General features: G+C 43.2%; 1 protein-coding gene across 1 annotated transcript in view; it reads left to right on the forward strand.

Annotated features, from left to right (window-relative positions):
• Positions 1-26,601, forward strand: part of large1 (LARGE xylosyl- and glucuronyltransferase 1) — a gene marked incomplete at both ends in the record, with an annotated part of 128,979 nt that overhangs the window by 43,427 nt on the left and 58,951 nt on the right. The window contains 3 exons of the mRNA XM_083651639.1: positions 8,915-8,997; positions 19,082-19,205; positions 21,946-22,117. Of these exons, the coding sequence (XP_083507765.1) occupies positions 8,915-8,997; positions 19,082-19,205; positions 21,946-22,117 (379 nt within the window). The remainder of the gene's footprint in view (positions 1-8,914; positions 8,998-19,081; positions 19,206-21,945; positions 22,118-26,601) is intronic.

The raw sequence follows: 26,601 nt of genomic DNA on the forward strand, positions 1-26,601 counted from the left end.
TAAGACCTGCAGACGTTAACGTAATTCCCTGGAATGCGAGACTTAACGAGCCAGTTACATGGCGTTGCATTCTTAGACATTGCCGTTTGCTTTTATTTGGTATGTTACATACAATTGGCTAAATTATTAGTTCATTCAGAGTTAGATGATATTGGAGCAGACAGCCATTTTTTTTTATTTTTTTTATTTTTTTGCCGGAAGTCGTCACACGACCACACAACCGGGTCAAATGGGCATGGCTACATAAGGTGAATAGATCACTAGCGATTGTGCAGAGTGGTGCACATGATAACATACTGCATGCTGCTGGCCACCAGTATGTTTGGTCCAACATCCAGTATATATACTATGTCATGGTTTCTGGCAAGAGAAAAAAATAATGTATACGCCAGCAGGCGAGCAGCAGTGAGGTCTTGAACTGAGGTAGGATAGACCAAGAGAGATCACTATTCTGCGAATTTTTGAAATTTGGTTCAAACTTGAACCAAATTTCTAACTATCACATCTGCAATTTAGAAACTGGATTTGTGTATGTACTGACTTTTTCCTAGTGTATTGCACGGTATACCGATACTACAACAGTACCGCGATACCCTCCCGTTAAAAACGGTGCTATACCACGTTCATTTAGTACCGGTACTTTAAAAAATGACATGAGTTGCGTTGCGTCCGTGTCACCGTTTGTTTGTCCGCGGACTGGAGCAGACCAGTCAGTGTGCAGCTAAAGCTGACTGCAGCTTGCTCTGTCTGCTTCAACTCCCCTGTGGACGTGCCAAGTCCCCCACTCCCCTCTCTCCTCTCACTCTCCTCTCTCTCTCTCCTTTGAAAGCCTGCCTGGTGACGCGAGGTTACTCTCCAGTCCTCCTCACCTCATTCACTGCTCTCTTGACACAGCGTATATGGCTGCTGCTGAGCTAGGCTACAAGCGCCCTTGCAAACCCGTACACAGCTTGTGGACAAATGAAGGAGATGCCCGAAACAAATCATGGAATTATTTTGCTTACGTTGTGACAGACCACTCGCGGCCCACCTGCAGTACCTCCACAGCCCACAGTTTGGGAATCACTGGTCTAGATCAGGGGTGCCCAACCTTTTTTGACCAAAGATCTACTTTTCAAGTAGCCAGCCTCCCGAGATCTACCAGTCCAGTTTCAACATCGCAAACGCACACACATTGTTTCCAGCCTGCAGTAACTAACCTCACAACACTTTCTCGTTGTCCCACAACCACTTGACATTAGGGCTGTGAATCTTCACTGGCCTCACGATTCGATTTGATTACGATTCAGAGGGCTACGATTCGATTCGATTACGATTATCGATGCATCTCGATGCATCTTAAATCGATGCATCACTTTTTTTCCCCAATACATGATTTATTTTTTCTCACTTTATTTTTTCTCACTGTGGCTACTTTTAAAATAAAAGTGCATTTGGAATTGCATTGTATTATGATCCATTATTAAAATAAACAACTGCATGTACTACCATTATATTTTATTTGATTATAAAAAAAAATTATGTTATGATATGAAAAAATTATGTTATGATTATATTTTTTTAATAATCGATTTTTGACACCCCTCGCGATCGACCTGGGGTCAGTCCGCGGTCGACCAGTAGACCGCGATCGACTGGTTGGGCACCCCTGGTCTAGATGATATCGGTTTGCTGATGTATCAGGAAGATATTGGCAATTTATTGTATATCGGCCTATCATGTTGTCCACTGTCAATATGTTGGAGGTTCTGCCATGACTTTTATAGGAAAATGTTAAGGGTATTTTAAATTTTCATAACGTTTCAGAGGATTTTGTATGTCCACACAGGGCACAGTGGATTAGCTAGCCCTACCACATGTCAGCCTTCTCCAAAACAAATGAAGTCAATGGGAATTGGTTGTTTAGAGTTTGAAAAGATAAAATCACTTAAACATCTTGTGTAACATGTTCTGCCGGCAGTCCAATCACAGTAGCCTCCTGCTATCTTTCAAACCAATTATACAAGAAGTTATTTTTAACTTTGACATTATTTTTGCAGTGCTTTAAACAGCTCAATCTGCTCTTGCATGGACCCAGAAATTGATGTTGAAACACTTCAAATGAAATGGTAGACTCATAAATAGACAGGTTAGCAAACTAAACCATTAGAAAAAATGTGTCCTCACACTCTATAATTTTGATTAAAAAATAATAATAATTAATGTATAGTTTTGTACATTATAAGCAGCCTTTTGTGTATCTTGGAAGTCATGTTCTACTTTGGAAGAAACAGTATACATTAATATTTTGGCTTACTCAATATACTAATATTTAAATTCTGCTTGAGTAAATTTTATACGTTTATATTATGTCACGCGCCTGAATTCGCAATTATCAGTTGCAAAAAAGTAGGAATAGTGGGATGTACGGTACAGTAGGTTACTGACAGCAGTTCTGTCCTGGGGGAGAGTGTGCATACATCAAAGAGTAAAACAATAAAACTACGCTACATATAATATTTTGTGGATTAGTATTGCAATCTCACACATCAATATCAAGATGTCTCGTCAAAACCATGGAACTGTGACAGCCCTCGCTAATCTCCTGTTCAAAACCTCCAGGGGAAGTGACAACTCTTTCATTATTTCGTTTTGCTGACTAAGCATGCACCAAGAACTATAGGCCTCTTGTACGTTTATTCAGTGTTCGTTAAGGAAGTCGGGAAATGCGTTGTCCTCGTTGCATTTTGCAATGAAGCCATTTGCCCGCCCCACCATTGCAGGTGCACTGTCCATCGTGATTGACACTAACTTAGACATTGGCAGCTGGGTTTTTGTCAATAAAGTTTTTGAATTTCTGGAAGATTCTGAAAGTGCCTCTCCACGTTTCCTTTCTTCGGGATAGCAATGCACGCAAGGCAGATCAAACACACTTGGAAACAGACATGGTGGGGGGAAAAGGACCAGGATTCATTTAATTTAATAACAGGATTAAGCAGCATTAGTTGTCATGGTAACCTAATGCAAGACAGCTCTCAACAGCAGCAGGCTGGTCGATCTTTATGTCAATCAAGTGTCAGCGTTTTCTGAACATCACGTAAAAAAAAAACATTTGCACTTCGAAACTCATAAAAGCGGTCCTCATTTGTGAAGATCATCTTGCTGAACACAAACTTAGCTGTTTTGTTAACCACAGACCTTATTTAATGCATTTAACCAAAATTCCCATAGAAAAATCGCATTGACCTTCACACGTAAGAGCTGGAAGTGCTAACATCCAGGTCTTCTGGAATCATTCCTGCGCTACTCTTTTGCCTGGTCTTGCTTCAAAGGGTTCCATGTAGAGGTCTTCACGGGTCCAAAATCACAGACCCGGACCCTAATGGACCCGGGGAATTTGTGCCCGAACCCGTAATGGACCCGTCTATTATTGGACATCTGAGACCCGGTTCCGTTCAGAACCGATAAATGTCGGACCCGGACCCGGAGTGGACACGTCTATTATTACAAATCTGAGACCCGGCCCCGTTCAGATCCGAGAAATACCGAGGCAGAGACTAGTGGTGTCGACGTCAAAGTTGCTTGTTAACTGCTACAAGTTGTATATCAAATGAAACTTTGTGCATCTTTATTAACTAACGTTATAGCATTCTCACCTGGTTGATGCTGCCTAACGCTAGTTAGATAGTACAGTGGCAGTCTCTCTATGCTACCGCCGTTCCTTCGCCCAAAAACACACACAACAGAGCTAGAAACAATCACATACATGTTGTGACTTGTGTACTCACCATGCGATCATCGAATAATAATCCAAAAGTACGGGAAAGTCATTTTCAATTAAATCCATAGCGAGAGGAGCCAGCAAGAGGGTTACCTCTCTGCAACGAAAATCACCTCCTCGTTTGCCTGAGGCGCATGTGTGCGCATGTGTACGCATGTGGTCACATGCGCCTCATGTAAACGAGGAAGTAATTTTCATTGCAGATGGGAACACCCTTTGCTAGTTATTTTCTCTATGGATTTACTTGCAGTTTGTGACAACAAGCCTCACGTGTGCTGTTTTGATGCGTTTCTCTCGTGATCAGCGCTGATCGCCGGGTCCACTCGGGTCTTATTGGACCCGGCATTTCACTGTCAGAGCCCCGAGACCCGTGACAATCGCTACCGGAACCGACCCAGACCCGGAGGCACTTCTTTTGAATGGACCCAGACCCGGCCGGGTCCGGGTCGGAACCTCGGGTATTCGGGGGGTCGGGCATACCCGAAGACCTCTAGTTCCATGCCATGTGTAAGCACTAATACTAATAATTACTGAACACTGATATTGTTGTAGTTAATATGAATTCTTCTTGATACTGATGAAGGATGTGAAGGAATGTTTCCAATGTGTGATTGGGTTATAAACACCATTCTCTATGCTGAAAATAAAATTTGGCTTTGGGCTTTAAACCTAATCATTAAAACTGTTGGTTAATTCTACTTCCCAAATTCGAAGCTACTAGCACTTGTATCATGGGGGAGGAGCCAAGTAGGGCTGGGCGATATGGACCAAAAATCATATCTCAGTATTTTTAGGCTGAATGGTGATTTGTGATTAGACAATATGTATCTCAGTATTTTCTACAAAGTGGCCTAAATGTTCAGTTGTAAGTCAAAGACACGTAATGACTAGTGACTGAGGTTAGAGGTTATAGACTGCTTACCTGAGTCAAAGACACGTAATGACTAGTGACTGAGGTTAGGGGATAGACTGCTTACCTGAGTCAAAGACACGTAATGACTAGTGACTGAGGTTAGGGGGGATAGACTGCTTACCTGAGTCAAAGACACATAATGACTAGTGACTGAGGTTAGGGGGGATAGACTGCTTACCTGAGTCAAAGACACATAATGACTAGTGACTGAGGTTAGGGGGGATAGACTGCTTACCTGAGTCAAAGACACGTAATGACTAGTGACTGAGGTTAGGGGGGATAGACTGCTTACCTGAGTCAAAGACACGTAATGACTAGTGACTGAGGTTAGGGGATAGACTGCTTACCTGAGTCAAAGACATGTAATGACTAGTGACTGAGGTTAGGGGGGATAGACTGCTTACCTGAGTCAAAGACACGTAATGACTAGTGACTGCGGTTAGGGGGGATAGACTGCTTACCTGAGTCAAAGACACGTAATGACTAGTGACTGAGGTTAGGGGGGATAGACTGCTTACCTGAGTCAAAGACACGTAATGACTAGTGACTGAGGTTAGGGGATAGACTGCTTACCTGAGTCAAAGACACGTAATGACTAGTGACTGAGGTTAGGGGTGATAGACTGCTTACCTGAGTCAAAGACACGTAATGACTAGTGACTGAGGTTAGGGGATAGACTGCTTACCTGAGTCAAAGACACGTAATGACTAGTGACTGAGGTTAGGGGGGATAGACTGCTTACCTGAGTCAAAGACACGTAATGACTAGTGACTGAGGTTAGGGGGGATAGACTGCTTACCTGAGTCAAAGACACGTAATGACTAGTGACTGAGGTTAGGGGGGATAGACTGCTTACCTGAGTCAAAGACTCGTAATGACTAGTGACTGAGGTTAGAGGGGATAGACTGCTTACCTGAGTCAAAGACACGTAATGACTAGTGACTGAGGTTAGGGGGGATAGACTGCTTACCTGAGTCAAAGACACGTAATGACTAGTGACTGAGGTTAGGGGATAGACTGCTTACCTGAGTCAAAGACACGTAATGACTAGTGACTGAGGTTAGGGGATAGACTGCTTACCTGAGTCAAAGACACGTAATGACTAGTGACTGAGGTTAGGGGGGATAGACTGCTTACCTGAGTCAAAGACACGTAATGACTAGTGACTGAGGTTAGGGAGTATAGACTGCTTACCTGAGTCAAAGACACGTAATGACTAGTGACTGAGGTTAGGGGGGATAGACTGCTTACCTGAGTCAAAGACACGTAATGACTAGTGACTGAGGTTAGGGGGGATAGACTGCTTACCTGAGTCAACACGTAATGACTAGTGACTGAGGTTAGGGGGGATAGACTGCTTACCTGAGTCAAAGACACGTAATGACTAGTGACTGAGGTTAGGGAGTATAGACTGCTTACCTGAGTCAAAGACACGTAATGACTAGTGACTGAGGTTAGGGGGGATAGACTGCTTACCTGAGTCAAAGACACGTAATGACTAGTGACTGAGGTTAGGGGATAGACTGCTTACCTGAGTCAAAGACACGTAATGACTAGTGACTGAGGTTAGGGGGGATAGACTGCTTACCTGAGTCAAAGACACGTAATGACTAGTGACTGAGGTTAGAGGTGATAGACTGCTTACCTGAGTCAAAGACACGTAATGACTAGTGACTGAGGTTAGGGGATAGACTGCTTACCTGAGTCAAAGACACGTAATGACTAGTGACTGAGGTTAGGGGATAGACTGCTTACCTGAGTCAAAGACACGTAATGACTAGTGACTGAGGTTAGGGGGGATAGACTGCTTACCTGAGTCAAAGACACGTAATGACTAGTGACTGAGGTTAGAGGTTATAGACTGCTTACCTGAGTCAAAGACACGTAATGACTAGTGACTGAGGTTAGGGGGGATAGACTGCTTACCTGAGTCAAAGACACGTAATGACTAGTGACTGAGGTTAGGGGATAGACTGCTTACCTGAGTCAAAGACACGTAATGACTAGTGACTGAGGTTAGAGGTTATAGACTGCTTACCTGAGTCAAAGACACGTAATGACTAGTGACTGAGGTTAGGGGATAGACTGCTTACCTGAGTCAAAGACACGTAATGACTAGTGACTGAGGTTAGAGGTTATAGACTGCTTACCTGAGTCAAAGACACGTAATGACTAGTGACTGAGGTTAGGGGGGATAGACTGCTTACCTGAGTCAAAGACACGTAATGACTAGTGACTGAGGTTAGGGGATAGACTGCTTACCTGAGTCAAAGACACGTAATGACTAGTGACTGAGGTTAGAGGTTATAGACTGCTTACCTGAGTCAAAGACACGTAATGACTAGTGACTGAGGTTAGGGGGGATAGACTGCTTACCTGAGTCAAAGACACGTAATGACTAGTGACTGAGGTTAGGGGGGATAGACTGCTTACCTGGATGCTTTCCCATGGACCCCTTTTGTAGGATCCTATGCATAATATCTTGTACAGGCACATGGGCACCTTATGGGGCTGGTAGCACCACGTTACAATACTAAATGTCAAAGATGTCTGTTTTTGTGTGTGTGTGTGTGTGTTTTTTTGGTGTGTTTTTCTTTTTCTTTTCCTGTGTCTGAGCTTGTTTGTCTTGTTTGTTTATTGTTCTGCAAAAATGTGAAAATAAAATATTGAAAAAAAGAAAGACGTGAGATGCCACAAGGCACTTTCATTAATAAAACAAGACTGTGACCAAAATAAAATGCAAAGACAGGGTTTTCCTTCCCCGACTATTGGTGCTTTCCCAAAATATTGACAATGAGATTCTTTGATCAATTATCATCAGTAATGTGTGGATATAACGACTAAACGTGTAAAGACAAATACTAGAACAGAACAGTCTGGTAAGAACAGACAGACATCACTTGACTGTAATGCAGCCTTTAAAAGCAGGAAAAGACAGCACGTATACCATATCACCATTTTATATCCAAAATCAAAGAGGATATCTAGTCTCATATCACGTTATCTATATGATATTGATATATTGCCCAGAGGAGGCACTATAAATGTCTTTCTTCTGTCTATCTTCGCAAAAGCAGTAATTTAGCGCTTGCGCGTGCTTAACGCCGGGGGCAGTGCAGATTGGAGGCGTGTCCATATTGATCTGGTGTCGTCGGCAGCGCGCACCTGCCCATTTGCATGATATCTTCATGAAATGATGCAGAGCCTTGGTGAGGGCGTTACATCCACACAACCAATCAGTGTCGCTTCTTCCATTCCCTCCAATTCATTTGTGCAAATGCCATCTGAGAGCTGCTGGGTGTCCGTGCACATTCACACATCCAAAATGCAGCGGTCGTTTTATGGATAGGCATCTACCAATCTCGTGATCATCTTAATGTTTGGGGCATTTTTGAGTTGTTAATTATTATAATATTTAATAATATTTGTCTTTTGATGATGAGTGAAGCCAAAAGAAAGAGAGGGATTTGGAGAGTGAGAGAGAGAGAGAAAACGATAATAGTTGGTGCACTATAGTAGCCTACATTCTTCATGCTTTCATCGAGGGCGAGGGAGATAGAGAGAGGAGACACGCTGTCCCTCAGCCCGTATTTGAGTGACAGGTGATTTGAGCATGCAACCCACAGCTGACGAGGCTACTCGTGCGAGTGTGCGTTCGTGCGTGCGTGCCTTGTCTTGTGTACGTTCGTGCATGCGTGCGTGCGTTAGTGCGTGGCGTGCACGTGCAAGGTTTTGGAGAGAGAGAGAGAGGGGGTAGAAAAACAGCATCAACATGTTTGTGGAACTTTACATGTGATAAAAGTTTTTCAGTGAATAATAGTTGATTTCCTCACTGAATAATCTGCTGTTCCACAATTTTATCAGCAGAATTTAATGTCCTGGCATTTGTATTTTAATGGGACATACTGTATGTGCGTAACAACGTATCCAAGGATTTCCCCTGCACTGTGCCGGAGCAGTGCACTTCTATTCTATTCTATTCTATTCTATTCTCCCCTCCTCCTGGTTAAAGGAATTCAGTAGCTAGTGGGTTTGGTTGGGTCGGGTTAGATATTTTGGACAGAAAAGTGGATTTGCGTGTGTCCTCTGGACACCGAGGCAAGACACTGGTGCGCTCACGCCAGTGGGGCCTTTTTTAGCTGCTTTTCAGACGTCTTAGCGCAAAGAATTGTCCCCATGTCTTTTCTCACTTATTAGTGGTTGATCAGTATTGTTTGTGTAATGACTCTTTCCCTCCACAGACCATCCATGTTGCCATCGTCTGTGCAGGGTACAACGCCAGCCGGGACGTTGTGACGCTGGTCAAATCTGTCCTCTTCCACAGGTACGGTCTCTCTATTAGACACTCCTTTTCCCTCTTATTATACACACACACACACGCACGCACGCACGCATGCACACACACACACACACACACACACACACACACACACACACACACACACACACACAAGCACACGCACGCACACAAACACACACACACACACACACACACACACACAAGCGCACGCACGCACGCACGCACACAAACACACACACACACACACACACACACACACACACACACGCAAGCACACGCACGCACGCACACAAACACACACACACACACACACACACACACACACACACACACACACGCGCGCGCACGCGCACGCACACACACACACGCACACGCACACACACACCCCGATCTGAATATGCTGCCTACACTCTGTTGCCTGGCAACAGCACCACTGTGAACAGGGAGGATGGCCTCCGGCTCGGCCTCCGTCCGCTTTCTTCCACCGACGTCTGTCAGAGAGGCTAATGTACTTAGAGCAGATGAACTGGAGACACCGCCAGTGAAGAGGGTACAACAAATAAACTATCCACAAATTCAACTTCGCCAGTTGATTGCTTATACATTAAGACATGATTTTTTTGTATTACAAGTTTTCTGAATTTGTATATTCAAATATGCAAATGAAGCAGTATCTACTAAAACGTGCGCTAATTTACATCCATTTCCAGGACAGAACTATTGAACATTGTGGAAAGAGCCATGTTCCAAAGTTTTTCTCTTTTTATCACTCCATAAATCAGAAAATACTGTCAACAGTCATAAAAATACATTTTTGCCATGTTTTTAGGAATAAAATGTTCTATAAATCTGTCTATGAATGATATATGAACAAACCCCTCTGTAAAAAAAACACACTTCAGAATATAGATAGGAATGAAACTGGAAAGCTTAGTGTTAAGTGCTACTGAAGTGGAGATTTCTGGCTCAGAGGATGAGAAAGAGAAAACTGCCTTTTTACCCTCTTCACATGCGCCTGCATTAAGCACATTCAGTACTGCTAAACCTGGGCTTTGCAAAGTGCCATTCTGCACTCACACAACTGACACAAGTTGACTTATGAGCACTTAACCACTAAATAGTGTGAAACATCACTGGGTATCAAGTCTGTTGCATTACACTGCTGTAAACATGGATAATGAATGGTGTGTTATTGCATGGGAGAGATGGAGTATTCAGCCCGGGTTGTGATGAGTGATCAGTCAGCATGCATCAAGCGTGGCAGCTTCCAGTTTACAGCACTACTTCTTAATTAGCTACAGAGTTACAGGTGAATTAATCATAAGTGCAACGATGATTCCACTTAAACTGTTGCAAAGTGGCCTGGAGCTCCTGCCGACAGCCACACTTCATAGCTCTCAATGTTGATTTGCTCCCAAAGCGCACCCTCTTAAAGGAGAACCTCACCCAAAAACAACATTGATTTATTTTGCACATTATCTCACAAATGTCCAACCGTTTTTCAGGCATTCATTTCGTTTGACATTTATTGAGAGTTTATTTGAGTTCAGTTGTGGTAAAAGGAAAACTGGTGTGCTTTCTCTGGGACCTTGTACTGTGGTGCTGGTGGTGGCTTGAACATCAGACAGTGGATAGGCTGCTGCAGCAGGAGAACACTGGCACAAACACAGCAGCTTAGCAGGCTTCACTCATAACAGAGCTACTTCATACTGTAGTAGGGATGTTCATTTTGAAAAATTTCCATAATCGAAAATCGGGGGAAATTAATGATCAATTATCGATTATCGATCATATTAATAATAATATTTTTTTAATATATATATATATATATATATATATATATATATATATATATATATATATATACGGTATATTAGGGCTGTGCGATTAATCGATTTTGAATCGTAATCGAATTAATTAGTTAGGACGATGTTAAAAAAATGAAAATCGTAAAATCGATTTTCACTTCAACTAGGGTAATTACGTTACGCGGGCGGCTCTCTCTCATGTACGCATGCTGCTACTTGTCCATTCTCCCCGCTGTAAAGTCTCTCTAGAGGCTGTGATACTGGCTACTAAAGACAGCAGCGCAATGGACTTATTTCAACACCAAACACCAAAAAGCACAGAGTGAGCACTGAGCGCAGCTTGTTGCACTGCGGGCTGTAGCCTACCAGATAAAAAGATTGCCACAACACACTCACGCGCGCACAGTCGCACACGAACACAGACGTTATCACCGGACGATGAAACGTTGCCTTTACAGTTCACATAATAACAAAACAACACGTGAGGCCACTGAGTACTGATAGATTGGCTGTGTTCATGGCTGTAACGTAGCAGCCTCAGCTGACTCACCTGTCCCTGTGTGTCTGAATTTCCCCCTAACTGCTATCGCAGTTCCACGCATTCCTGTTGTGACTTTGTGTTATTCTAGTACAGATATAACTCCGAGCACGGGTGGTCGCTTAGACACTGCTAATATAATTATGTCACGGAGGAACACGCAAATCCACCAGTGTCAAGTTAGCAAGCAACAGCCAGGAAGTTAAGCATAGCAGCGGCAAGCTAAAACAGGAAGTTGGGGTGTTCTGCCTTCAGAGTAAAAGCGTAAATTGTCAATTAGGGAAAAAAGGGGGGAAAAGAGCTCTGTAGGGCAACAAATGTTTAGAGAAGTATAATAGTATAATAAATCGAAATCGAAATCGAAAATCGATTTTTGAGAGAAAAAATCGTCAATTTTAGTTTTAGGCAAAATCGCACAGCCCTACGGTATATACATATATTTTTTTTACAAAATGAATGCCTATGGCAGAAAATACGAAAGACAACGTGTTCTCCTCAATGAACTCTTTATTTCAATGTGTCTCCTCTCCAACACTCTGCTGTCCCCGGCGCATGCCGGTGTGAATTCCCCATGTTTAAAACAGTTTTGTTGGCACAAAGGCCCGTGCCCAGCCAGAAAACTAGAGACTATATGAAGCTCCACCTCACGTTAGTCTGCTGTGCAATGGAGTGGGGCGAGGAGGAACAAATTCCACCCAAACCTAGTCCGCAAAAAAAAAAAAAATAATAATAATAATAACAAAATCGATAAAAATTCCACATGATCGATTCCATTCCTTAACGATCAATTATCGATTTTCGATAACTGATGAACATCCCTACTTCATAGAAACAAACATGTCCTCACATCGGGTTGAAAATAGGAAAGAATGTGTAGTTTATTCTTTCGCAACATTTATTTTTCACAACAACCTCCCAGCACCACGAGGCTCAGAGTAAACTGTGTGTTTTTATGCCTCCGCCGGCGATAGCCGAGTCCAACGTTGCCCAAGCTCGTCCTATGGCTTTCTCTCATCAAAGTCACTTTCCTCCAACTCTGGACAATAGCAGTGGAGGTTGACCGACTTAAGACGCAGTGACATATCAATCGATCGATCGATCTATCTATCTATCTATCTATCTATCTATCTATCTATCTATCTATCTACCTATCTATCGATCTATACATTATCTCTCTATCTATCGATCTATCTATACATTATCTATATATCGATCTATACATTATCTATCTATCTATCTATACATTATCTATCTATCTATCTATCTATACATTTATCTATCTATCATCTATTTATCTACATTATCTATCTATCTACTGTATCTACATCATCTATCTATCTATGTATCTATGTATCTATCTATCTATCTATCTTATCCTTTTTATGAACAAAACACAACACAAATGGTTCTCTAAAGTCGTATTCTGCTTGCAAAAGCATTCGTTCTGGTGTCAGTTTAATCACTGAGGCACTTATTTCAAATCATTCCGTTTTTGTTCATGCTTGCAAATGTGTCACTGTGTGGTTTTAATTAAGGATCAAATCCAACTGTGCCTATTCATTACTGAGAGCTATAAATGAATTGAAGTGTTATGGGGATGATGGCTGAGAAGAACTGGAGAAATCAGGTTAATAGGTAGATGGAAACAACGAGGCTTCTTCCCGGTTTTGGTTTACAAATTGGTGTAGGGCTGACTCCTGAATACCATAGTTAGAGCGTTGGCACTTAGGGGAGATAAAAAAAAGAAGAAGAAGAAAAACTCCAGTACAGTAATAACGTTGTGTGTTCTCGGCTGTGGCAATAGAGAGGCAAAGTGTGGCCGCCTACTTCCTGCTTCAGCACTGTACCAGAGATTTTCATCCGCCATTTATTTTCCCATACACATTTTGTAAAATGCGTATAAAAGTAGTTTTACTGGTTCAAACCAAACGGTACAGATATATTTAGAAACGGGAGAGATCGCATAACATTTCACTCGGATTAAAACGTAAAGAAATGCGGGTTTAAAGAAAATATTTTTTCGTTTTTTTTTTTTTATTTTGGTCCGAGTGAAATGTTCTATGGTCTCTCCCGATTATAGCGTTAGCTGAACCGTTTGGTTCGACGAAGTACAACTATTTTATAAGCATTTTACGAAATGTATATGGGAAAATAAATGGCGGATGAAAATCTCTGGTACAGTGCTGAAGCAGGAAGTGACGTTTCACTTTGCCTCTCTATAACGCTGTGAAGATTAAGAAGTGTACATTAGTTCTATGTTTACAACATGAGCTCTTTCAGGTCTGCAGCTCACTGTCTGTGGCTGCTGCCTGCTGCTGGGTACGTTTCTGCGCACGGCGCGTGCCGGTGTGAGTTCCCCCGTGTTAAAAACAGTGTTGGCCCGAAGGACCCCGCTCCTCCAGGAAGCTAGAGACTGTCTCACGAAGCTACACCTCGCGTTAGCCGGCTGTGCTTAACACGTTCACTGCCAATGACGAGTTGACTCGTCCAAAATAATCCAACGGTTGACTGCCAATGACGAGTTGACTCGTCAAAAAAAAAAAAAAAAAAAAATTTGACGGTGGGACGTGGATCAACGCCCCCCACGTCTCCTATAAAAATATTGGAGCCACCGAACGTGTACAACCCATTCCACCGACCCACTAAGTGGCGACAGTGCTCTCCAGACTAGAAAAAGCCGAGCCAAAACTGCAGGGGAACGCGCGAGGAAACCATTCTCATACTGTAAAATGGATTGGCGAAAACGCTTTCGCTTTCGCGCATTATCGCGCTGGGAGCTGGCGGTGGGGGATTGCAAATTTGCATAATAGATTATGCGTGCAACACACTTTGAAACACCGGCAGAAAGCCCCTCAATCGCACGCAGCTTCATTGCAGCTGAGCTCACAACCGAAACGACTCATGCAGACTCGCCCAAAGAGCAGCCGCCAGCAGCCAGGCAGCACAGACAGGCAGAGCCTCGCTTGTGACAAACGCTGCAAAGCCATCAGAGACACACCCATGGAGGGAGGAGTTTGAAGGAGAGGGGGGTTTCCTGCTGCTATGGAGGAAATTACTGTTCAAAACTATTGTTTAGATGTCTGACGTCTTACGCCAAAAATAAATGGTTAAAGTGACTGTTCTATCGAATTTCACAAAAAGCCATTTATCTCAGAATAAATTTTCAGACGCTGAAACCATGCTGTATTCTACTGCTAATGCCTACATAACTACTAACTCTACAAACTAACTCTTTTAGACAGAGAAAGCACACATTATATTACCGTAAATTCCGGACTATAAGCCGCGGCTTTTTTCCCGTTTTTTGGCCTTTTTTGCCCCCTGCGGCTTATATAACGGTGCGGCTTATCTATGGATTTTTCCAGCAAACGGCCACTCGGGAACCTCCAAAATCTATGGATGTTGGTATGAGGCAGAACGAGAGCAAGACAGACATTATGAGAGCGAGACCCTGATTGGATGATGTTGCAAAAAATGTGCCTCGCGACCTGATTGGAGCACTGTGCCACTACTCTCTCTCAGCCACTACGGTAAAACACCCTCCCTCCTCCCTCGCTCCGGGGGGAAAAAGGCAGCGATTGAGCCTGAAAGACAGTCTGAATGAAATTGAATGTAACATTCCCAATTCTATGTATTACATTCTAAAAAACTAACAGCAACATTTTGGAAGGCTAAGCCACACAACTAGCTCGTTGTAATCTAACATCATGCTTCAAAAGATGGAGAACTGGCTGTGTTACGACGATGGCGGCGATTGAGCCTGAAAGCCATGTCTGAGACAGTAGCGAGACAGGAACAACAACAGCAGCAGCAGCAAAGGATCATGCACAAACCCGAGACGAAAGGGACTGTCCGTCAGGGCGCGGACGACTGTGTCAGCAACTCCCTCCCGACTACCAGGAGAAAATTACAAACTTCGGCGAATTCACACAAAGAAAGATCAAGGAATATTCCATCGGACCGGAGCAGATCATAAATATGGATGAAGTGCCTTTGACGTTCGACCTGCCTCTCACTAGGACTGTTAACAAGAAAGGTGAATCGTCCATCACGTTGAGAACCACAGGTCACGAGAGAACGAATTTCACTTGTGTTCTTGGCTGCACAGCATCTGGAGTAAAGCTCCCGCCGATGGTGATTTTTAAGCATCTCACAATGTGTGATTTTGTCTGGGGATTAGTGACCTGACTTTTGTTTTGTTGAAATGTTAATAAATGGGAGCTTCCCCAAACAGCCATCTCTTTCCCGACAATCCCCTCTGTGCACGAAGCCTTACATATGGTAATTAAACATCAAAACACCCGTGGCTTATAGACCGGTGCGGCTTATATATGTAAAAAACAGTCAACTCTGCAGGTGCGGCTTATACACCGGTGCGCCTTATAGTCCGGAATTTACGGTAGTTCTTTTGAGATCATTTGTGTTCACAAAAAAAGAATCCTCGGCTCTTGAAAGATGAGCCAGAATCCTCAAAAAAAAACCTTGGCAGAACCTACCTACAGTATTGAAAAAACGGCTGGCAGTGAATGTGTTAATAGACCCTTTTCACGCGGGCCATTTTGTGTCAAAAAGGCAGAATAAACACAGGTGCAAGCAAACCACTAATGAGGATTTCCAAATTCCAATGATGGAAGTTGGAAACCCTCATTAGTGTTTTGCTGGCACCTGTGTTTTTACCCTGTCTTTTCGACACAAAATGGCCCCCGTGAGAAGGGTCTACTTGGAGAGACAAAGAGAGAGGAGAGGGGAGAGAGGAGGAATGAAAAAACAAAAACACAAAAGCGTCCATTGCCGATTTGAGCGTCGAGTACCATGGCAACGATTGAAGCTTTGAAGCGTCGATTTTTTTGGGGGGTCAGCCCTAAATTGGTGCTAATAGTGCAGTCTAGATGCTAAAATCATGCTGAGCTTTCTTGTGTTTCTCGCATCATTCATTGTGTGTCAGATGACAGTAATGACCTTTTTTCTTGGGGACGGTGCCTAAGCAGCATGGCTAATAGGCTAGCTGGACCCTTCCGGCACTGTTGACTCAGAGGCCATGTTTAAATGTTGACTTGTTTTTGCCACAGTGACAAAGAGAGGAGAGGACAGACTCCTGGGACGCCAGCCATCTGCTCGTGTAGAACAACAAGTGTGCTGACTGGCTGAAACAACACCACCCAACCCTTCACTCAGCTGACCTGCAACTTTTCTCAAGTCCTTTCTGAAGCAATATGTCTATTCTGGATCTGTGATGAAATATTGATGTGGCGTGCTCTATCAAAATCAGTCGCTCGCATGCCGCATCACAATCTCTAGATAAATGTGATTTTATGAGAAAATATCAGTTTTTGCTGTTTTGGTGTTTCATCAGACTTTAATCAAATGGAGCCTTGGCTTTCATTCTGTCTGACGATCATTGTGAAATTCCAAATGCTAAATATAGTTTTGAAGGTCATAAACGTAGGGTGACAAGCAGAGGTAGTAGCTTAGGCGTAGTTTGTCGAAAACTGTTGTCAACACAGCTCGCATTCCTCATGTCATGTAGACAGGTTCACAGTTTTCAATGGAACGTTACTTGGACATGTTATAGATGTTGTAGGACTCAAAACACGGTTTATGAAAGTGTATATTGTGATATGTTATTATTTTGTTATATTGGACTAGTTTCCTTGATCATTGGGCTGTTTACGGGTCGAGTTTAATTTGCACGGGGCCGTGCGAGGCCAGCTTTTTGTATGGAAGAAGGACACAAGTGTCCAGTAAAAAGGGCTCGTTGCTGTTTGTCCAGAAGATGTGAAGACCATTCTATTTGTGCTGACGGCTCGTTTGAACCCAGCGCTCAGGTACATTTTGAACCCAGCGCTCAGGTACATTTTGAACCCAGCGCTCAGGTACATTTTGAGAGCTCTGGTCGTTCCCAGTCATTCAGCACATGACTCCCTGGGGTGCTCACTCACATCCTCACCAGTCTCTTGCCCTGATTTGGAAGTTCTGAATGCTTATTTTTAACCCCCTCGTTCTGTTTCCCTGAAAGCTAATGTAACATAACAGCTAGGGATGCACCATATTGGATTTTCCCCCCCAATATCCGATATGCCGATATTTCCCAACTCTTTTGGCCGTGTGCTGATACCATTTTCCACCTAATTTCAGAGAAGATGAAGTCTCTCCTGTAGTGGAAGTAACACATTATTATGCCTACTCTTATCTACCACTGGCAGATGCAGACATACTGTAAATACGCTTTTCAAAATGTACACATTCACTGGACAAAATAAGAAATCTACATCATTATGTAAATCATGCCACACTTTCCAACAAAACTGTATGCCCTATCTGAGACAATCCTCACAATAGCCACCACAACCAGGGCAAATTTGACCTATTTCATAAGTTGCAAAACAAAAATAAATAATGTAATCTCAAGTCAAGCATGGAGCATTTGGGCCTAATTAAGGTGTCATTTTATCAGCCTGTCATAATCATATATTTCATCTTAAAGCCTTTATTGGGCGATGGAGATGACGGGGCGATATCATGGTGCATCCCTAATAGCAGCTCATACTGGGGCACAACGTGCTGTCTTCTCTGGGTGGTCCTGTCTGCTGATGAGTCATCTCCTCAGCTGCACTGTCTGGCTGTCCCAGCATCAGAGCTGACCGCACACACTCACATCCAGCCTCAGGGCTGACTGCACACACACACACATCCAGCCTGAAAAAGTGTGAATTCTACCTGCTGTCATGGTCATGGAGTTCATGTGTGTTAAACGATTTTAATGCACAATGTGGAGTCGAAGAACCACCCACCGCGAAGCAGACTGCATTAAAGGGACAGCTCACTCTAAAATCCAAAATACATATTTTCCCTCTCACCTGTAGTGCTATTTATCCATCTATATCGTTTTGGGATAGTTGCCTGAGTTTTGGAGATATCGACAGTAGAGATGGCCGCCTTCTCTCCAATACAATGGAACTGGATGGCACTCGGCTTGTGGTGCTCGAAAGCACCAAAAAAATACATTTGAAAAACTCAACAGCAATGTCTCTTTCCAGAAATCATGACCCAGTTACTCAAGATAATGCACAGACTTTGTTGTGAGCAGTTTCATGTAGGAACTATTTTCTTTTGTAGGAACTAGCTAGCAGCTAGCGGTTGTAGTTCAGTCAAAAGAAAATAGTTCCTACATGAAACTGCTCATAACAAGGTTTGTGGATTATCTTGAGTAACCGGTCATGATTTCTGGAAAGTGATATTGCTGTTGAGTTTATCAAATGTATTTCATTGGCACTTTGAGCACCACAAGCCGACTGCCATCCAGTTCCATTGTATTGGAGAGAAGGCAGAAACTCTGCGCCCAATATCTCCAAAACTCAACAAAAATAACACAAAAACGATATAGATGGATAAATAGCACTGCAGGTGAGAGGGAAAATATATAATTTGGATTTTAGAGTGAGCTGTTCCTTTAAGCGCATTACAATTCTTTAACGCATGCCTAGCAGTTGATTATCCCACTTATACCATGGTCACTAGCCAACAATATAAAATAAAAACATTCGCAAATTTTTTGATGCATGTTTTGCAATCAAAATCTAAAGTTTTTTACAAGCCATAACTTGGTTTCCCTCGTGACGTCCTTTAATGTCCTTCCACAGTACCGTATTGTCCCTTTTTTGACCGTTGAGGACAGAAACAGGTTCCAAAACGGTGACGTTTTAAAGAGTGGTTAATAGTGAAATAGGTTCATCGCTGCATCCATACTTGTGTGTCTCCACAGGCGGAACCCCCTCCATTTCCACATCATCACGGACTCCGTGGCCCAGCAGATCTTGGCCTCTCTGTTTCATACCTGGATGGTTCCTGCCGTCCGGGTCGACTTCTACGATGCAGACGAGCTGAAGGTGAGGAACACCAAGAGTCGGGCAGCTTACCTCCAAATTCCATAACAATTGTGGATTTTGCGATAAAAGCATATCATTTGGTACACTTGTGCCAATTTTGGTAGCCTATGGAAATTGTAACTGCAATAAAGTTGTGTAGACTAATCTGATATGGATGATCTTGGTGTCAAATCATACATTTCTTATGAGGAGGAGTTCACATTTGGAACTTTAGAACCTGCTCAGAAGGTTCCTTCTGTCTTCACAATTTCAGAGGTTAGGTTTGAGCCGTTGTGGCAGTCACTTATTTTGAGTCTTGAATTGTGAGATAGAAGGAAGCTTCTGGGCAATTCTAAAGTTCCAAATTGAAATTCCTCGTCATAAGAGATGTGTGATTTGACACCAAGATCATCCATATCAGATTAGTCTATACACAACTTTATTGCAGTTACAATTTCCATAGGTTGCCAGCTTCAGTTTTTCGCAAAATTGATGTATTCATTTTCTTCTTCAGAAATTCAGGATGCATCCATATCAAATTATTTTTCGAATGCCTTTGGCTATAAGTGTACCAAATTATATGCTTTCATCACAAAATGAACAATTGTTATGCTTAACTGCCCCACGACAAGTCCTCTGCCCCGCAGCGTTCCCCGGCATCCCCTTAGAGCCCATCAGAAGTGCAGTAAACCTCACTCCAGCAGTTGATGATCTGACAAGTGCTTTCTCTCGTTCTTCTCAGATCTTTTGAGCATTATAAACCCTCTATGATAATGCTGACCGCAGCATATACCCAGAGAGGTTTTTATTATTGAGCGAGCACATTTTTATTGAAAATGATTGATGGCTTTATACACAAGGAGCTGGAAAAGCACCACTGGTGGCCAGGGATGGGATACATTCATTTTCAATTCATTCAATTTAAGGAAGTGAATTTTATTCTCTAAATTCAAATACTGGAAATCTGCCATAAAATGTTATTTTATTCAAACTGTAACGACATCTCCAACCCAGTCTCTATCATTATGATCTAAATTGCACTTTTAATTCAGTGATTACAATTTTCATTTGAATTGGGTGAACTGAAAAGTCAATGATCCCAACGCTGCCTGTGGTACAACATGTCATTGGTTGTTTATTATACTAATGGGTTGTCAGGGCCTGAAATTGACGAAAATATTTTCGGCAATTGCCGCATATTTTGAATTGATAAAGCGAGACCAGTCCTGCATGTGTTTGCGGGAGCTGATGTCTATGTTAAGCCGATGGTGCAGAACGCTGAGTGCAGACGACTAGCGACAGAACAAACCCCCGCTAATTAAGACTAGATTCAAGACAGGATCCAGCGAGACACGTCTTGTGCAGCTGAGTACATTGAAGTCGGTGGTGCCTCACTTGACCCCGCTTTCTGCCTTCTCCTCCCCTTCAAAACGAGCACGTGTGCGAGCGACCCAGGGAAATCTGTTTGTAAAAGGCTGTAGGCTATTGTGTAGCTTTACCTTGACCTTTTTAGTTTACTTTCTACTTGATATCTGCTATGTTACTGTTTCATTGACAAAATAACCAGAGGGTTTTTATTGTGAACAGATGCATCCATGACTTTAGAGAGAGAGAGAGCAAGAGAGAAGAGAATAAGATGAGAAGAGACGAGAGTGAAGCAGAGATGTCTGTGTGTGTGTGTGTGTGTGTGTGTGTGTGTGTGTGTGTGTGTGTGTGTGTGTGTGTGTGTGTGTGTGTGTGTGTGTGTGTGTGTGTGTGTGTGTGTGTGTGTTGCGCCAGGGCAAGCTGCAGCGAAGGAAAGGGCTGAGATGCAGTGGTGTGCCAGGTGCATAAGTCAAAATGGGGCACCCCTCTCATAATTATTTATTAAAAAAAATAAAGTTACCGTACATACATTCAGGCCCGGATTAACACAGGGTAACCACACTTGAGGTGCTCCCCTCCTACCAATTTACATGTAAAAAATAAATACATAAATCCTTTTATTTTTACACAATTTGAAATCAACACAATTTATGAGTATCAGTGAATTACTATTTATGTATTATGCTATAACTTATTTTTACTGATACTTATGCTTAAATTAAACCAGTGCCACTCATTTTCTGGTTTATTTCAAGAAAAATATTTTGGCTAGTGGAAATTCTAATTGGCTGGTAACTTTAAAATCTAGCAGCCATATTGGCAGGTGATCAAAAAGTTAATTTAAAGCCCTGCAGGGAGAGCAGGTGGTGACATGGGGGTGAGTGAGAAGAGTAGCAAATATCAATGTTTAAGACCGCATAATGACATCACACCATCTAATCCTAATGTTAATTTAAAATGAGATACTGTATTCCTCTAAATCTGGCTTCAAACCACTATAACAGATCCACACTGACCTGAGTCTATTTTTAGTTGAGTATTTGCACTTTAACTTGGAATATGTGTACTGCCATGGTGCCACCACCTCTGAGGAAGATTAGGACAATGTAAGACGCGTAGTTAAACTCGGGTAAGTGTCTCGCCCCCAGAGTCTATAAATCCCCCCTATCTGAAGAACTTAGGGGGGAATCCCCCCCCCCCCTCCCCCCACACCCCCACCCAGTTTGCAAAATGAATTTCAGGCCCTGGTTGTTGTGACGCTGGTAATGCTGCCTGTGGTACAACATGTAATTAATTTGTTGTTTATTATACTGATGGGTTGTTGTGACGCTGCCTAGGGTACAACATGTAATTGGTTCTTTATTATACTGATGGATTGTTAACTGCTGTGTTTCAGTCGGAGGTGTCATGGATCCCCAACAAGCACTACTCTGGAATCTATGGCCTGATGAAGCTGGTGCTCACCAAGACGCTCCCGTCCCATCTGCAGAGAGTCATCGTTCTCGACACTGACATCACCTTCGCTACCGACATCGCCGAGCTCTGGGCCGTCTTCCACAAGTTCAAAGGTCAGACTAGACCTATCTGTGGCACAGTCTAATGAAAGGGGTAACATAGGCATCCGTGAAATCACACAAATGAAGTTAAAGGTTGTTTTTGTTTGTTTGTTTGTTTGTTTGTTTTGGGGGGGGGGGGGGACTTCATGTGTGAAGATTATCCCGCTGAACTCTGGTTCGCGTTTGATTAATCTTGCTTTGCCCAGAGACCTTATTTGAAGCATCGCGCCAAAAGCCCATTCAAAAATTCCATAGGCAAAAACAGTGAAGAACCCGGAGCCTTGAATAGGCCGTCTAAGAGCCTTGAATAAGCTGTCTCAGAGCCTTGAATAAGCTGTCTCAGAGCCTTGAATAGGCCGTCTAAGAGCCTTGAATAAGCTGTCTCAGAGCCTTGAATAAGCTGTCTCAGAGCCTTGAATAGGCCGTCTAAGAGCCTTGAATAGGCTGTCTAAGAGCCTTGAATAGGCCGTCTAAGAGCCTTGAATAGGCTGTCTCAGAGCCTTGAATAGGCCGTCTAAGAGCCTTGAATAGGCTGTCTCAGAGCCTTGAATAGGCCGTCTAAGAGCCTTGAATAGGCCGTCTCAGAGCCTTGAATAAGCTGTCTCAGAGCCTTGAATAGGCTGTCTCAGAGCCTTGAATAGGCCGTCTAAGAGCCTTGAATAGGCTGTCTAAGAGCCTTGAATAGGCCATCTAAGAGCCTTGAATAGGCCATCTAAGAGCCTTGAATAGGCCGTCTAAGAGCCTTGAATAGGCCGTCTAAGAGCCTTGAATAGGCTGTCTAAGAGCCTTGAATAGGCCGTCTAAGAGCCTTGAATAGGCTGTCTAAGAGCCTTGAATAGGCTGTCTAAGAGCCTTGAATAGGCTGTCTAAGAGCCTTGAATAGGCCGTCTAAGAGCCTTGAATAGGCTGTCTAAGAGCCTTGAATAGGCCGTCTAAGAGCCTTGAATAGGCCGTCTAAGAGCCTTGAATAGGCCGTCTAAGAGCCTTGAATAGGCCGTCTAAGAGCCTTGAATAGGCTGTCTAAGAGCCTTGAATAGGCCGTCTAAGAGCCTTGAATAGGCCGTCTAAGAGCCTTGAATAGGCCGTCTAAGAGCCTTGAATAGGCCGTCTAAGAGCCTTGAATAGGCCGTCTAAGAGCCTTGAATAGGCCGTCTAAGAGCCTTGAATAGGCCGTCTAAGAGCCTTGAATAGGCCGTCTAAGAGCCTTGAATAGGCCGTCTAAGAGCCTTGAATAGGCTGTAAAGAGCCTTGAATAGGCCGTCTAAGAGCCTTGAATAGGCTGTCTAAGAGCCTTGAATAGGCTGTCTAAGAGCCTTGAATAGGCCGTCTAAGAGCCTTGAATAGGCTGTAAAGAGCCTTGAATAGGCTGTCTAAGAGCCTTGAATAGGCCGTCTAAGAGCCTTGAATAGGCTGTAAAAAGGGCTATAGAGTGGGCGGGGGCTACTGGGAGGGAGGGAAGAGCGGGGGGGGAGGGGTGTAGGCAGAAGGTGGCAGTACACTCGCTTCAAAGATTTATGGGGTAGCACTGTCCCATACTGCACTGCAGCCACCAGGGCTTTGGATCAATCTTAATTAACAGTTGACTCCAATGTAGCACCTCTGCCACCCACTCCCTCTGCTGTCCAGCCTGGCTGAACTGTCTAGCCCAATTACTTTAAAAGTGGTACAGCCAGCAAAGACACAGCCAATATACCTGTAGTCTACTTGCCAGCCTATAGAGCCCTATTGTGAATGTTGAGTACCCCAAAGTTTTATGTTAGAAATGTACAGTGTGGGTCCCCAGCATATAGAAACCAATGGCGTAGCTACGGGTGTGCCTGGGTGTGCCAGTGCCACCCACACTGGCAGCTGGCACACCCCAAAAAAAAGGGGGGGGGGGATTTTTTTTGTTTGTTTGTCTGCAAAACACATCAGCTGTCATGCACAGCCTGTCATGCGTAAGTGTCCGACTGTCCGCTATGCCTCTGTGCCCCAGAGCATCATGGGAAACTAGCTACGCTGTCTAGTAAAGTAAACAATGCAGCCGCAGCACCAAATCAAGAAGACATGAAACAGAGCTCGCTTTTAAGCTTCTTCCACAAAGGCAAGAAACGTCGCATTGACGAGGAAGAAGATGACTCGTCTGCCTCCCCCTCAACAAGTGTGGCTTGTAGTGCACCCGTTTCCGCACCTGTATTGGTGGTGGACAGTGGAGAGACAGACGATGATGAAGATGATGCAGCCGAAACAATTAGCGTTACGTTAATAACAGCGGGGGACGCAACCAAAAACACACCGGTGGCTTGTGCAGGACACTAACGCTACAGATCTCTCTGCAGTAGACAAACCTGCATGCCAACCAAACTTGCGTTCTTTCCCGACTAGAACACTCTTTGGAAAAAGTAGGTGAGACTTTTTTGAGATTCCAAAGTGGTTTTACATGTTGCCGAAAAATACAATTTTATTGACTGCTTCTATCTGCTAATAATGAGTGCGAAAAGGAGCAAACATTGATGGTTATGGTCATATGGTCCTATCTTCATATTCCTCTAAATCTGGCTTGAAAAGGCTCCATTTTTTGGGTGGCGGTCACCACCAAATAGTTCGCCCCCTGGCACACCCTGTCTTTCTGTGGCACACCCAAGAAAGTCTGCCAAGTCTGGCTACGCTAGTGACAGAAACTTGCATTATGTTGAGGAATTAGCATAATTAGCATAATCACTTTCAGCATTAATTAGCAAACCTATATGGACAATATTTCAGCAACTGCTTGGCCGATTTGGACAATATTGGAGTGGTTTTGGGGGTTATTGGATGCTGAATCAATTTATGACATTTTCAAAATTCAAAATGGCCATTTAAGCCAGAAGTGGCCATATTTCAACTCCCGGTGGGCCGATTTTGATGATGTTTCAATCAATTTCAAAGTAGAGGACGCTGAATCGATTGGATTGGACAGATAACTGATGTATTCGAAGTAACTGAAATAACATTAATTTTCATTGTAACATAAATGTTAAATCACAAACCATTACACTCTGAGGTTACTCACAATTGTGAGAGATGTCGACTTCCTCTGGTTGTATAGAGCCAGGAAGAAACCCCTCACTGCCTCTGTTATCCCTCCTCTCCAATGCATATAACCAGGTCACCAGGTACTGCTCTCATGGCCTTGAGCACAGACACCTTCCCCTTCATGTTATCAAATAATTGCACTCTGGGACCTGGTTTCACTTTTTTGCATTTTCATTCCCCAAGTATGTCGTTGACATGTGAACGGAAGGCCCGAACGCAACGAAAGTTTGCCGTTTTATACAGGGAGCGTTGTCTATCCTCACTTCTGGATGCCTCCTCCTTGGCCTGGCGAAGCTGCCCGAGTTTGGCAGTGAAGCACAGTTTATTTTAGTATGTGCGGAAGGTTTTGGTTGGCACACACATGTCCTCACAGAGAGTGATGTAAGATGTCACGGTGTCAGACAGTCCTGTAGCTGCTACTTTCCTATCTTTTCACAGTCTTGACAACAGGTTTGTCAGATTTTAGTTTTTGCCTCTAGGCAAATAAGGTGAGGATAAGATGAACCAGACAGTATTTTTTTCTCTCCCTGGTCGGGCATTTTATGTGCTGTCTGTATTTGGGCAGTTCACGTTTGAGGTTTGCTCATTTGACCCCATATAGACTGTTCCCTGATTGCTAATTGTATGTTCTTGCTTAGGGGCTCCGGGCCACATAGTCCATGGGCCAAGGCAAAAATCGGTACCACCTGAGGTGACCGCACGATTTTGTTATTTTTGTCTTCCTACATGTCTCTAGTTTATATTTTGGTATGATAACCCTGCTGATTTGGTAGCTTAAGGATAGTTATCACTCTGTAAACAAACCTACCCCCATATAAATGACAAAACCCTGATTTCTGTGTATTAGTCCAGATGATATGTGAAAATGATGTTCCCTTTTTCGTAAAAGCATGAAACTTGGTACGCTTATAGTTTGGGGCCCTGTACACTTTCAGAAATTGAGCCATCGCAAAAATGCCTTGTGGCGGCCATTTTAATTCTGCCATAAGCAAATTATGTAGTTTGCATCATATCTCCTGAACCACACATGCTAACACAGAAAAGGTGATGTCTATCCCAATGTTTTCATGGTCAAGGATTACAATGATACCATATAGAACATCATAAACTGTTAAAGTGACTAATCAATGGTGAATTTGATGACGTTGTGAGAAGGAAATGACAGTATCTGATAACCGATGCTATAACTTCAAAGCCATGACCATTCTCTGGCTAAGATGTTTTGATGAGTGATTTGACTTATATAGACCTTTTGTTAAAATAGCGCCCAGGTCCCTCCTAAGGATCCTGGGATTTTCCTTGCCAGATGGCCAAATCCAAGATGGCCACTGGCGCCATGTTAAAAAATTTACTTTTGAACCAGAGCACATAGAATAATATATGAAGACACTTTTCGGTGTAAGTCAACCACGAGGAATCCGATTCTGACATCAGTTTGACAT

Source organism: Poromitra crassiceps (assembly GCF_964638095.1).
Source record: "Poromitra crassiceps genome assembly, chromosome: 2".
Lineage (NCBI taxonomy): Eukaryota > Metazoa > Chordata > Actinopteri > Beryciformes > Melamphaidae > Poromitra > Poromitra crassiceps.